The sequence below is a fragment of the Colius striatus genome, chromosome 1 (assembly GCF_028858725.1).
Source record: "Colius striatus isolate bColStr4 chromosome 1, bColStr4.1.hap1, whole genome shotgun sequence".
Lineage (NCBI taxonomy): Eukaryota > Metazoa > Chordata > Aves > Coliiformes > Coliidae > Colius > Colius striatus.
In genome coordinates, this window is record NC_084759.1 from 171,490,411 (window position 1) to 171,506,305 (window position 15,895).

The window sequence follows — 15,895 nt, forward strand, 5'->3', positions numbered from 1 at the left end:
TCACAGAGGCCTGGTGACACCTACTGAGCGGGCGTTTGCCATCGCTGTGATAGTCCAACCTTTCACGGCTGCTCTGTGCTCCCGGGGAAATACCATACCCCTGCCCTCCTTGCCCAGGGGAGCAGCGTGCTGAACAGTGCACCCAACAGGAGAGCTGCTTCAAAAGAAACTTGGAAAACTGTAGTTTAATCCACCAAACAAATCAAAATTCTGCAGGGAGCATTTTCCCTTCCACAGAAAAGTGAGACATGTGACATTGTGCTCCACACCCTAGTTTTGGTCACTCTACTAACAGAAAGGAGGTAATGGCAGACAATGTATGAAACTATCCCCTCATGTAAAAGTGTTTTGTCAAGATCCAAGAAATAATCTTAGCACAGAGTTCATTCAAGCAATATTTAAAGCAAGTAACCTCAAACTCACAGACTAAAATCATAATAAAAGCAAGATGACTCAAGTACACAAGATGTAGGGATTGGCTATGTAAATGCTTCCTGCTGCAGATTTCACTCCCATATAGTTCCAAAGATAAAATCTCATGTGGAAAGAAAAAGCAACGTAATGCCTCACATTTCAAGCCTAAATCATGTTGTAACTGGGATAAAAGGAAACATACTATTTCAAAAGCACTGTGATTAATACACATTGTACATTACAGACATGTATATTAATATGCATTGTAAAATTCGTATCATTGTAAGCAATTACATTCACTGCATTAAGCAAACCATACAGAAGATAACATTGACCTAAATACAAAATTGCCATAAGAATATCAGAGGTTTTGCTTAAAACACTTTTTTTGATCTTGACAAAAATGTATTTTGAATAACCTTTTGAGGCAATGGACATTTCAGCTAGTTTCAGGACAATAGCCTATTCTTAATTTACTATTGTTTAAGCAGCACTCAGGAATAGTTAACTGAATTAATAACAGTCCAGTACTAGGATCTCTGTTTTTTCCCCAACTGTTCCCCTGTTTGCTGCTCTGTGTTTTTTGTCTTGTTAGATACACATTAACCTGCTACACTGACCTTCACTTCCCTCCCAATCCCTACAACACATTAAAATTCTTTTAAAAGACGACTTGAGAGACACTGCCTTTTGGTAAACCTCCTAAAGCGAGCTCTACAGACTGGTCTGGCATGCGTTGTGTACATGCATCTGTCACGAAAATTTGATGACAAATCATCTGTTTCCTGACAGATAGTCTGCACTGACTTCAAATTCCCATGAAATGTCTTTGTCCACCAGGAAGAAAAACATTCTCCTTTAAAGCAGTGATCATTCTGAAACTTCAGTCCTCCATTTGCTTTAGCCTATATTATCATTTATTTCTACTGTAACTTTTCTGCATCAATTAAAGCCTACTGCAAGATACATCTTCCTGATCATCTTTTGGGAAAATGTAAAGAGACAGGAACTAATGAAAGGAATGAAAGCGAATGTTTCACAGTAATGCTGTTTGCAGAGGGTGAGAAATGAAGATCCTTTTTAAGACTGACCTACCCCAGTTTGTTTAAAACTAAACCGAACTAGAACTGATAAACTACTCTTTTGAGATTAACCTGAATAGTGTACATTCAGCAAAACACTGTAAATCTAAACATACCTGAATTGGAGTCAAACTTTGTTTCTGACCTGCAAAAGAAAATAAAAAGATCCTAAGTTACAAGAACTGCTTTATGCCATAAAAGCCATTTGTCAGGCTGACTCCCCGCCCCAGCAAACATCGTCTTTAACAAGGCTCTCTACTCCTGTACGTTAATATTTAATGCATCCAAGGGCATTTGAGCCCAAACAAAAACTGTTATCTTTAATATTCTGGGTTATTTTACAATGTAGAGTTACAAAGAAGATATTTTCAAAGACAAGTCACAAAATGAATACAACAGAATAGAATACAAATTTAAACCAGGATTAAATTATATGCTGTGAATCGTGGAACACTGTTGTTCCTATGAAATAAATATTGTTTTCATTCATTTTCATTTTTGAAAAGTCATTAAGAGGATTTAATTTATTCATGAATGTTTCCAATCTATTTTTGAAGCAGATACCATTTCATTAATGTCATATGTATTGTATCCAATGATCTGTACTTAATTGTACAACATCCTAGGAGGGTTTTGTTTGTGTGTGTCTTCAATTTACTCACTCTGCACATAGGAGTAAGTGGTTTGATTTTCTTAAAAGTAGAAAGCAGGGGGTGGGAGAGAGGGATAGAGGAAGGGAGCCAGACCTAAATGTTAACTTGTTTTACAGTCTTTGCAAAAAGACAATGATGTGTGCATTGTGCACCATTAGCTTTGGTCGTGCACTGCAGATTTTCCTCCCTCTAACAAGTAGTGTTTTCTTCTAAGGGCTTAGCACTTAGCAAATGAACCTTATAACCTGTATATTTAATAAAAGGAAGAAAAAATTAGACCTTGTGGGAACATCATGTTTCAGATATAGGTTAATAATACTTGTAAATGTAGAAGCCTTTGAAGATCTCAACTGAACTGTGGGAAAACTTAAGTTGGGTAATTACTCTCAAGATGCTGCTGATGTGCTGTCAAGCAGAAATAACCCTATGACTAGGCCTATCTACACAACCTGCTATAAGACAGCATTGTCTATATCGAGTTCTCAAACCAATTAACGGGCATGTTCCAATCAGATTTATATTGCCCACTAACAATCAGCTGTACACATGGTCATGGCTGTCACAGCAGGACACAAGGCCTGACCAGCAGGAGACCTGTTAAAGGATGTTACGTTGGCAGCAAGATGTGTTTCCCCAGAAATTCTAAGGAGGAAGTACAATGTTGGATCCTTTTATGTTGCATCAAGGAGGGAATGCATTTTGGGAAGTTACAGTCCTTTCTTCAAAAATAAATTACCAAAGCTCAAAAGCTAATTGCAGATTTATTTTCTTCTTTTATTTTAGAAGCTTGCTCATAGAGGAAGATGTGTTTTACACATACCCTATATATACTATCTTGTAGTAAAGATCTGTGCTACAGCAAACAAAGATGAGTCATGACGGAAAAAATGAACAAGGTCACAGCATTAGTTACAGTTAAAACCATCAGAAAGGAAAAAAAATCCCTTTTCCCTTCCTGCTCATTCTCCACTTTCCTCCAGTGTTCACAATTTTTTATGTAATATTTAAAGTGGTGAAAAAATGGAAAGGAAAAAACATAACTTATCTTCCTAATTGATACTTACAAAGCACCACCACGAGCACCAAACAAAGAAAGTATGTTGTTAATGTGCCCTCACAAATACCACCACCAGCAACCGCCCAGGGCACCACCCTGTGCTCCTGTTTGGCAGTGTATTGCAGTTGATATTTATGCCCAGCAGCATAAAGTCCCCACCTATGAAAAGCTCATGCTGGTAACTGGGGGGAATTCCACTAAGTTCCAGGTAAAGCCACTTACTCAGTATTTTATTTACAATATTGTCCTCAGGCTGCAGTATATGTGTGTAGACTGTCCTCTCTTGTTCATCACTGTATCAGCAACACCTCACTACCTACACAGTCAGAGACAACATGCAAATCTTACCCTCAGCACCTGTTTTCTCTGCACTACCAGCTTCTAATTCTAGATACTTGGTATTAGCTGGTCAAAGACCCTGGGTTCTCAGCCTGTGTGGCTTGGCATGGACACATGCAATTCATCTTGCAGCATCAACTAACTGACCCAGGCGCCAAGATGGCAGGGAGTGTGGAGGCAGGAGGGTCACAAGGGTCACCGGGCACTTGTAGTAAGTAAAAAGCTCCACACATTCATAAATTACTGGATGACAAATCAGAAAACTGACACATGGCAATAAATGAATAGAACTTTGTTGGGCAACAGCAGAATAGCTATGAGAGCAACTGGAAGGTAATACTAGGAGACATTGAGAGAAGGGTCACCTATGTTATGGTTGCCATGTCATTGTGGGAAAATAATGCAAAATTCAGGACATAGTATTGCAGAAATTGTTAAGAGATCCTAGAAAGACGCAAAACAAAGGGAGGAAAATAAGGAAGTATCTTTGGCATTGCAAATATCAGATCGTTGCAAGTATCAGATGTGAGCACTCATAACACTTGACTACTTGGAGGAATGACAAAGCTACCAGCAATTTCAATGGAACCAGAACTTTCCCCCTAGATCTTCCACTATTTACATCTTCTTCTTGACAGCACACCAGACAAAGGTATCAGAAACTAGTTGCACATGGGTCTTAAAAATATGCAACTAAAAATGGCCAATAAATAGGATAAAATAAATGCTGAAAGTATGTTCCAAAAATATTCACTCTGACGTCTTTGTAGTTTTGCAACTACATTATTTATAAGGAAAAACTGCTCTGTACATTGTTTGCTATCATTGTACATACTCTGATATTCAACCTGAGCATTCTGCCAGACAAGATGCACCTTATAGAGCCGGGAATTGACTTTACAAACTGTCTTTTATCATTTATCACACTGAGAGAGGAAAAAAATCCCAACAACAGAGAATAGCTTTGTGCACATTTTCTCTACTTTTGCCCCATGGGAGTCAGGGAATCATTCATAAATATCTTTGGAAAGAACTCTATATGCATAAAGAGAGCAAGAGGGTATTTATAAAGTGCTTTCTGTTTCCAACTGTGATATGGCTCAAATACACACAACACAACACATGGCAATACAAATGCCAAGTAGCTCAACTACCACTACACAATATGCGAGAAAAGGGTGAGCTACTGGAAAGGTTTAGCTAAGTACAAACTGCTGCAAGACTTTTAAGGGTCTCAGAAATAAGTAAATCAAACACAAAAAATAAAATACATGGTCGTTACTTTCTCTCTTCTGCAAAGAGGTGCAAGATTTCACCCTGTTCTTTTTAAGAGGCTCCATAAGCCAGATGGTCAGGTTGCCAAGTACCAAGAGAGAAATGGGGTAATGAGAGTAATGATAAATCACCACGTGTCCCTACAGTGTGAATTTTAAACTACTGCTTTCCAAAGTATGACTGAACTGCAATTGTTCAGTGCCATGTACTACAGTGTGACCAGCCACACCGCAGTTGATGCCAACACAGACCTGCTATTTGTGAGTAATGCAGGCTTTTTGTAGAATCGTTTTGGTTGAAAAACAACTTTGAGATCATCCAGTCCAACAGTTACTCTAGCACTGCCATGTTCACTGCTAAACCACGTCCCTAAGCATCTCATCTACGTATCTGTTAAATATCTCCAGGGATGGTGACTCAACTACTTCCCTGGACAGCCTGTTCCAATGCTTGGCAAGGAGAGGGGAAAGAGGACCTAAAGCAGAACCTCTACTGTTGCATCATAATTCCATTTTTCTTTCATCCTTGATGAAAGAAAAGTCCTTTAATCCTTGATGAAATCTTTGACAGGTCTATTCAGGTTTTGTTGAGGACTAACATTGGGAACAGCCTGTGAAAGCCCCATAGCTCTCAGAAGGCACCTCAAGAAATCTCTGCAGTTCTAATCCTTTCATTTTCACATTGAAGAAGTCATTAACTCTTCTTGGCTTTCCTACACCTTTGCATTAGGAGTTTATGCCAGGTTTTTCCTCTGTATGGTTTTTTCTTGAAGGACACCAAACATGTCACAGGTAGGGGCAGATATTCAAAATACTACTGTCCTCTGAAAATGACTTTGATTGAATAAAGATCTATTAGAGTTGTAAAGATGATAGGTGCAGCTTTGATACATCCTTGCTTTCAAAGAACTTTATTCCATATTGGCATAGGCAGCTTGCTGAAGAGAGAAGGATCTACCAGGCTCCTGATACAATTCAAACCAATCAATGTCTCAGCCCAGCTGACTGAGCAGAATAAAGGCACTCCTCTCTCTTTCCTGTTTGCCTACTGGCAATAGTACAGAAAATACCAAGTTGGAGTATTGGCGTTCTTGGTTTCAGTACTGCTGACGAGCTAAAGGTGGCCAGGACAGAAATGCTCAGTTGTGAACATGTCCCTGGACACTCTGTTGGCCCATATCAGGCTCATGTGAACTGTCAATCTGCTAGATAAGACCTAGGTGGCAAGCTGCAGGGGAGGCTCAGGCCAGGGACCATTTCCCACAAGCAGCATGAACCAGGCCACTCACTCTGTTTCAAAGGAAAGGAATTTAGGCAAACACAAGCCAAGTCTTGCCTTTAGGTCCAGACTTTTGCCCATTTTATTTACAAGTATGGACACAGCCCTTCTGAAAATGCAGATCATTACTTGGAAATCGTCACTGATCTTACTCGTGAGCCCAAGCTCCAACTAACAAGGCAAACTTCCAGAAAAATACCCCACAGCAGTATTGCAATGTAAATATTAATACCTGATGCAACTATCTAGGAATTCATGAGACCTCGCACCATCAGGGAATTTGAGAAGCAACCCCAGCATTAAAAACCAAGTAGTTCCTTATGTAGCAGAAGGAGCAGAGCGGGGCTTGCTACTGCCTGGTGGCCATCACATCCTGTGGTGTCTAAGGCAGCAAAACTGCACACAGGTACTTCCCAGAGCCAGACATTCCTAATGCCTCTCTCTCTTCCACCCTCATGTGGATTCTCTATTATAATAAAATAATATCTATATTATTTACAATAATATTATCTGGCTTAATCTAATAATACAGTTGAATTCTTGTTCAGGTTTCCCCTCAGAGAGGGCTTGAATGTGGTCTCTCTCCTGATTTAATGGAAGTTTTAAGAACTTAATATCTTTGAGGTTTAATAGCTACTCCCCTGCCAAATCTGGCTGAAATTGGCAAGTAAATTAAATGATGGAGTTTTATTATTAGGAAAGGATTGACACAGAGACAGTGTGATGCTGTGAGACTCACTTCCTTAGGAAGGCCTGTTAAAGATGTATTTTTAATCTTGCTTTCCTAGATTGCAGAAAAAAAGGTTGATTCATTGTTGATGGATGCCAGGACAGTTTCTGGTTTGCATATTGATGAAAAGTCAAATTTTAGAAGAGTATTTTAATATCAAGTTAGTCAACGAGTAACTGGGTGAGTCCTGTCCAGAGTTTATTTTAATGTGAGAGTTAAAAATTAATAAATATGGAAATCTACAGCTTCTGCAGCCATAATCCTTAACAAATCACCCTACCTGATTTCTGCTTCAGGGATTTGCATACACATAGTAAAGCATAAGGTAGGTTAAGACCAGCTGGAAATTACGTCTTCTGAGCATAGCAACTGCTAAGCAGTCAATACAAAGTAGTGTGAATTTCAAACTGGGGACATTGTGTATGAGGCTTAAAGTTTACAAAGAATCCATAGAAACTTTACAGTGAAAATATCAGTGATATTTTATCCCTTCCAACCCCTACCATTCTATGATTCTATGATTATTCATAAAATCACTAGAATAATAGAATAATTTTGGTTGGAAAAGACCATTAACATCAAGCCCAACCACTAACCTAACACAGCCAAACCCATCACTAAACCATGTCCCTAGTATCTATCAATACTTCTAGGATTCTGGTAATCTTTGCATGTATTTCCTCTTCTAAGTATCTTCAACAAGAAACTGCAACTCATCCATGCTCAGCAATATGTAAATCAAAATACTAAATAAAAATAACTTCACAGGCTTGTCTCAGTGAGATACTGAAATATTTATGTCGTATTTCAAGTTCCCTTTTTGTTCCTTTTGAAATCTAACACAACTAACACAGTCTTCTAGGAAATCTACACAACGTTTGCCTTTGGAAGAGACACTCATTAAAATATCCTCTGCCCAGCAAGCTGGGAGATTCCTCATATTCTTGCACTCATTCTCACTGCTGGAGATGGTACTACCTGGAGAACAGTTTTGCTTGTAGCCAGCAGTCTCATCCGAAGCGCTTCTCACAAAACCAGTGACCTTGGCCTGCAGTAATTCAGACAGTGCCTTACTATATTTGTGGGCAGCAGCCAGCTGAGTACAATAGAGCTGTTCTATTGAAAAAACATGACCAGGTTGACTGTGGAGCAAGGAAAAAAGTGAGATTAAGTGGTTTTTTTTTGTTTTCCAAACCTGCTCTTGCTCTCCTAATCCTTAACATAAAAATCTTTCCAGATTTCACTGCGTATATGAGGGTAGTGAAACAAGCAATCAGCACCAGCCAAGAAGCTGCCAGTTACAAAATGTTAAAAACTACCCATGAGTTGATTAGAGGTGCAGAATAATTTGCTGTAATGACTGCAGCCCCTCTACGCCACACTTGCCAAGCATTGAGGGAAAGGAGCCTTTCTACAAGACCCACCCAGCCACTCTATTCAAGGGCAGAACTGTACTGTTATTGCTCCAATGGGCTCTTGAGGACCAGGAGGAAAAAGTCTTGTTTCAAACCACCACGGAAATTAGTTATCACCAGGTCAAGCTCCAGTGATGGCCCCATCACACTACAGCTGTGATAAGCTGTACAGAGCTTGGCACATTTTCAGCATTCCAGTAGGATTAGATGTGGATTCAACATTCAGGTATGCTCAGATGTGTAAGACGCTATGGGCTGTATTCACAAAGCAGCTTTATTGCAGAAACTGCAGTAAATGCAGCATTCATATTGATGGCCATCTTTAGGGGTGGATTCTAGATCACTGCGAGGAAGACAAGCACCCTGACTTGATTTTTTGTGAGATGATTAAAATGTGTCACAATAGAATGGTAGGGGTTGGAAGGGACCTTTAGAGATCATCTAGTCCAACCCCCCTGCAGAAGCAGGTCCACCTAGATCAGGTCACATAGGAACATGTCCAGGCAGGTCTTAAAGACTTCCAAGGAAGGAGACTCCACAACCACTCTGGGCAGCCTGTGCCAGGGCTACCTCACCTGAACAGTGAAACAGTTTTGTCTTATATTTAAGTGGAACTCTTTGTGCTCCAGCTTCATCCCATTATCCCTTGTCCTGTTGTTAGCTACAATAGAGAAAAGGGATGTCCCAAGCTCCTGACACCCACCATTTAGATATTTGTAAATGTCCCCTCAGTCTCCTCTTTTCTAGACTAAACAGCCCCTAGCCAGTGCTGATTTGTCATTTGGCCTTCTCAAAGGATATAAAGATAATAAGTGGTCTTTAAGCTTTCTTACTAAAGTACTCAGCACTGGGGCAAGGAAATTCCTTGTACAGATCTAGCCTGGTGGCCAAAATCCTTCTTTGAGCTGTGAAGACAAGAGTGGTACAATGTCACTGGCACTTCAATATTGCCTAGCCACACTTTGCTTTCCTCATGATTTGCTTTTGGATGTCTGAGAGATGTTGCGAAGAGCTGACACAGTTCAATGAAAATCAGATGAAAACATGACATGAATAAGAGTGTTGCTATTTCTTCTAGCACGTGTTCAGAAGAGCCAACACCATTACCAAGAATTCCTTCCAGGAAGCAATAAAGGCAGCAGTGGGTGATTTATGAAGACTTGGTAATTTATTCCTTGGCCCTAAAAACTGGAAACTGACACAACAATAATATTTTAAAAAAAAAAAAGGAAATAATTCTCCCAGGCTTCCCAGTTCCCATCTATACCACATCTTTCTCACATGGTCCTGCATATGGTAAAGGCCATGACTGTGGGTTATCAAACATGGAATAGCTCCTCTCCTATGACAACAACGAGTTGTGGATTTTACTGAAGTCTGTTCTAACCTCCTCTTGCCATTGCTGTGGACAGAATGGTATTTTTTGCACAGCGTACAAGAAAATGCCTTGAAAAATTAAAGTACGTGTAATCTTGCAAATACACTTGACCCTTAGAAAACGCTGAGGACTTGAGTGGCATAGGTGGCCTTCTGTGAACTGATACAGAAGCACACAACCTTGTCACAGAGGATATCCAGCTATAATGAACATGGCTCACAAAAAATTAACATAAGTAGTAGGTGTAGTTGATAAGAATGAGGGGTTTTTTTTCCTTTGGTTGGTTAGTTTTCTACCAGACGAATATGCTGCATCAAGACACGCTCCACCCACACCAGCTGAGGTCCAGTGAATGGGAAGCCATGAAAAAACAGCCTAGAGAAAGCTAGGGGGAGAAAGGTGGTTTCTCTTAGCACAAAACTGCAGCTAGATTAAGGTAACACAAAACCACGTATGGGCTGGCTTGCAAACAAGGAGGTCCTTGAGATTAGTTTATTGTCTCTCTCATTTATTGCTTTCTTTAGGCAATGTAGGATGTAGGAGACTGTCTGGTGTGAAAGTTCAGAGATGGAATAATTAGATTCAACAGTATGATTATGGATTTTATTTGAGGCACCTTTGATTGTGGAAAAAGTTCAAGCATGTTCTCCATAAAGCCTGGGAGGTTTCTCATAACACTAGTACAAGTAGGTAGATGAAGAGATGTTAAATTCCTAATTGTTTCTTTTATCTTTCCTGTGATAGAGACAGAGATCTGTTTTAGAGACGTACCAAAAACCAGATCTTTCATCTGGAGTGTAACATTCATGTGTTCCCTGACCTCGTGTGTCACATGGTAATGAAACAACGTAAATCAGAAATGTTAAAAGTTGAAGTTTGTTAATATTACTGCTGAAGCTGCAGTCTCTTTCCCGGTTAAACTGACAGGTCCATAGTCCAAATGTATATATTTATAGATTACAACAACACAAAGAAAAAAAATTAATGGGCACCCAATGAGAAACAAATGGAAATGCAAGTTTCAGATGACTATTTGGAAAAAAAACCTCAACAAATGCACAATCAAACCCTGCCACCACAAACAACATTTGCATTTTAAAAAGAACAGTGGACATTCTTAGTACTGTACTACCACCTTACTCATAAGAAAAGACTTTGGTGATTTACACTCTGTGGGAAAAATTTAGTCAATAGTCTACACTTTGCATTCTCTTACCTACCTTTCCTTCTTAATTTTTCATCTGTCTGGGCTGAAGCAGTCACCCAGACACAGGAATGTATCTTCCCTAGTTAAGTATGATATTATATACTGATATTTTGGGGTCAGTAAACAAAAGAAGATGGACCTCTCTCAGCCTCTCCATTTGTTCTCACCCTTGCCAGCCACTTCACAACAACTGGCTGAAGTTGATGTAGGACAGAGGTGGTAAGAACTCACAAAGCAACACCAAAGCTTTGGAGAGGTTGGGCTAATGCCAGTCCAGCCTTAGGACAACATGAGCAAGAGGTTTTTTTCAGGTGCCAGGGAAAATGTCACTGGCTTGAGATTTACTAAAAATAAAACCCAACTTCCCCCTTTCTCTCTCTCTCCTTCCGTGAAATCCATGACAAGTCTCAAAGAGAATCTGAAAGCAGGGACATTTTCATATAGCTTATTTCACATAGGGAAATCCAATTCATTAACTCAAGAAGTCAGGACTATGCCAAACATATTGCACACTTGAGATAATCACAAATAAGTCCTATATTGTATTTTTTTCCATATTGAATGGATTGTGAAAGCAACTGGAAGCTAGTTCACATTCATTTATGGTAACTACTGCTGCCTAAATCTCACCACACAAAAAAAAATCCAAAACCCCGTTCTTTCTCCAGCAGATGATAGAAAGGAAGTCAGTCTTGAAGGTAGAAGGTGAAATCCATCTCCATTGTATTCATTGCCAAACTTGCATTGACTTCAACAGAGCCAGGATTTCCTGCATGAGTACTTAGCTGCAGTAAGCAGGGGAATGTCTAAATGGCAGAGTAGAAAACCAGGTTATGGAGACTTGAGATCCTCACTTTGTACCCCCAAGCCAAGCACCACAGTAACACACGAGATGACAGCATTGCCTTGTCTGAGTTTGTAAAAATCGGTTTTCCAATTCAAAACATTCCTGTTACTACTGAAATTTCTGTAGGTAATCCCTAACAGAGGAATTGGACATAACAGATGAAGTGCTTCTTTCATCATTACAGTCTCTTGAGAACAACTATCACTGCTACATCTGGTGATTCTGGAGCTACATCAATTTTATTTTCCTTTGTAACTTATAACTGACCCAATTTTCTCAATTATTAGTACTATCCTGACCATCTTGCTTCATGTTGCTGTAAAGTTTCCTCTTCAAGTGAGAGGGACTAAGTCTGTATGAACTGAGAGAAAAAACAAGCAAAAACCGAAATTCTTCATCAGAATGAATAAAAGCAGACAGAAATAATTTAAAAAACCCACATAAATAACAACTGAATTTGTGCAGAGAAATGCAGTGACTGACAGAATTCAATCAGCACTGCATCTAGTACCAAATTTAGGGCCATAATTCCCGCAGTACTGCTAAAGAGTAGTTCTTTCAAAGTAGTTCTTTGTGTCTTTCATGCAAGACACAAATTTATTTATTATTTCTTTCTTAACCCTTGCTTCAGTTCTTAAACCAGGTCTCCATGTGGGCTAATTGGGATGGATGAAAATTCAGTAAGAAACACAATTTTACTGAGTTTTGTTTTCTTAACTACTTGAATTCTAAAAAAGCATCTACTTTTTTCTCCATTATCAGATACAATGCTCTAGCATGGATGCAATATCGCTGCCCAGGATTCAGATCTTAAAACTACCTGTGAGTAATGCTAACAGCAAAAATTCAGTATCTATCAGTGCAGTGAAAGACTGTTACAATTACTTGGCTGCATGTTAAAAAAAACCCAACATACCACCTACCATATTTTTTTTTCTGGCAAATGATCTCTTTTACCTCAATGTTATGTTACTATCTTATTTATTTACCATTTTTTTTTGTTCTTTACTATAAGACTACTTTTACTACAGCATTATTATTTACTTTGCTTCTCTTGTATCCCTTATCAATTTCAATTACTTAAATGATCTTATAGAATTACATAAATGCTGGAGTATACACATCATTACACAGGAACACAGCATATACACTAAGAGATGGAAATCTCAAAACTATATTTAGCATACTCACTTGAATAAAGGTGTCCCACAAACAACACATTTGTATATTCCTTTAGCTTTATGGTATGTGTACTCCCCCTCAAAGGCACTGGGAAAACAACAACACTATATTTTAGAAATAAATAAAGGAATTAGGGGGGGGTGTTAATTATTAAACTAAAACGTTAGAAAAATGTTACAGAAAAAAAGAAAACCATTCCAATTTAAAAGATTAGAAGTTGTTTTTTATTAAAGGCAGCAAAGAAGGCAGGCACAGGAAAAACGGAATGTCCTCATTAGTATGCCTCAGGTGTTATCATGCAAGAGGAAGCAAATTGTCCCACAGTTCAAAGGACAGAACACAATAATAGTAAAAAGGGAAAAACTGGAAACTTCCTCTATTTTGTAAGTGAAATGTAGTTTTTGTAAACAGAGATTGTTTGACATGTAGCTCAACCTGCTGGGCTTCTCTAGGTCTGTGTTTGGGAAACGTGTCAGTGTCAGTCTCGGCAGCGAAGGCAGAGGCGTGATGCAACCGAGCGCCTGCCACCGTGGGGCCGTGGTGCTGGGCCAGGCCACAATGGGCTGCCGGGACGACGGAGGCATTGTAGCTGAAAATGAAATAATTGGTCCACGATTTCAAGCTGTGTGTGCCTTATATTTTTAGTTGAAAGGCAATATTACAGCTTTAAGGGAATATTTTTCTAAGTTAACAATCTAAAAGGCTAGGAGGTCATTCCTCTAATACGAATCAGCTGCGCTAGCCCAACAAAAAGCCTATGTGCTCGGCAGCTTGTTTTTATTATCCTTTCACCCTTTTTATGAGGTCCAATTTTTTTTTATAAACAGGATTTTTAAGAATGACCTAATCTCCGATTGTTTGTGTGCATTAAATCACGTTGTTGGTCTGGTACACAAGAGCGAGGAGGGCCAGAGAAAGGCAGGCCTCCCAGCAGAAGCCAACACCCCACTGCCCCTCAGGGGTGGTGGGAGGACAGAGGGGGCTGGGGCGGAGATGGGGACCATCCCTACCACCACTCCCATCAGCAAATTCAGCCACCAGTACACACTGTCAGGGAGAGAGCTGCTGATTAACCAGGACCCCACGTGTGGTGGAGAGAGCTCTTTCAGGTCATGAACAAAAACAAGCAGTTACATCATTAGTACATTTGGAGTAGAGGTAAAGCCAGGGCCCTGTGCCAAGTTCTACGGTATAAATTAGACAACAACAAATGGCTAGGCCTTGGCAAGTTACCTTCATGCTGGAATCAGCTGAGAGAGAGACTTTATTCACTAAAAACACCCTTGGAAGTAAGTTGTTGGGGTTTTTTTTCTCTTCCAGGACTCAGGGCTGGCTTCCAGCAACTAAAGCCATGTGAGGGCAGTTATTGAAAATTTTTGACATTCCAACCACAAATGAGCCAATAAATACCTTCTCCACATGTGCTTCAAAAAGAAATTGGAGTGGGGTGGAAAAGAACTAAATTATGCTACCTTCTTTCTGCAGCCAAAATGTCTATAGTTACAATGGCCACCTTCAAAACTCCAGCCTCCTGGCACGGGGCCATTTCCCTCGTCGTTTTGCTTACCGAGATGTCTTCCAAAAAAAGTGTACCTAAACCACTATTACTTCCACACATTTTGTAGTAAACTAAAAACAGACTCTAAACATGAGCCCGGCGACTTTATAAGACATGCAGTGTTCATTAGAAGAAAAAAAGACCCCAGGCCTCAGCCCCGTGCTGCAGATGCATGTCTTTGCAGTGGTGTTAATTTGTAGGGGTTAGTAAACAAGTGCAGAAACCTGGGGGAAAAAAACAGCAACACCAACTTGGTGGGGAAGGTGAGGAAGCACCAGTAAGAGGAGGAGAAAAGAAAGATGCCTGTGTTTCGAGGATTGCATTTCCTTCATCCTGCCTTACCTTTCAGTCCCCTTCTCCTGAGTGACGTGGTATTGCAAGGGTGTCAGCCGCTTCCTCAGCTCCTCCTGGGAAAAGACCACCTTACAGTCCTTTTTATCCCTACATGACCCTGCAAAGGGAGAGGATATGGGAGAAGGAGACTTTTTAGCTTAAATCCTGAATAATTGCTTTGGCAGACGGCCACAGCATAGCTTCTGCATTCACTTGTCAATGACCAGACTGGTCCCTAATGCACAAAGAATGGCTCAGCTGAACTGCAGCTGATTATTTCTTCAAATCCAAGTTTAAAAAAGAATTTTGCTTGAGAGCCAGGTGATTCCACTGGAGCAGTGACAATGTGCTACAGCCAAAGCCTTTTGGTGTGTTATACAGTAAACTGTTGCGCACACGATTGTTCACAAGAAAGTAAAATTTTTCTGACCATTAAAAAAAATCTGAAAAAAAAAACCCAAACAACTGCAGCTGAAACGTTCTTTACAACACATCTATATTGGAGTCTGATGGTAATGGGCATATGATGTTCAGCCACAAGATTCAACAATTTCATTACCCTTTAAAGTGGGTGAAAAACAATTCTGAATCTTCAGAATTCCAATAAGGCTGATTTAACTTCTAGTCGCAGCCTCATCTTTTTACTTTATAACATTAACCGCTGTATTTTTTCACTATTGAAGGACTAGAATAGGAGTCCTGAGAAGAAAGTAATTTCTTTATGCATAAAGCCATACAAGGTTCAACAATGAACTGCTGTAAAAACTAGGGTTGCTATTGAAACTGGCCACCTTTGAAAATCTTGTCTTATGCTTTGCTTAGTTCACACAGAAAATCCAAGGAGTATGTAAGGATTACTGTAAAAAAATATTTGTATAGTGCAAATATTCACATCACATCAGGACAGAAAAAGTAACAATAAGGTTGCTTTTGAGAATGAAAAATCCTGAAGTAGAAACAGAAATTGTCAAATACTCAAATAACTTTGATAACTGCTTGCAAAAATTATCTGAGAAAACATGGCAGGGAAAAAGCACTCTAATTATGACAGCAATATGGTACAATCAGAAATAAACAGTCCCAACAAAAATATTTTTTGCTAGTAATGTATATACACTCATAAAAAGACCAATTGTGTTCCCAAAGT

General features: G+C 39.5%; 1 protein-coding gene across 1 annotated transcript in view; it reads right to left on the minus strand.

The window, feature by feature from the left end:
- MSRB3 (methionine sulfoxide reductase B3) overlaps positions 1-15,895 on the minus strand; it is an 85,747-nt gene that overhangs the window by 35,387 nt on the left and 34,465 nt on the right. Inside the window, 3 exon segments of the mRNA XM_062016702.1 lie at positions 1,613-1,641; positions 12,867-12,944; positions 14,758-14,866. Of these exon segments, the coding sequence (XP_061872686.1) occupies positions 1,613-1,641; positions 12,867-12,944; positions 14,758-14,866 (216 nt within the window).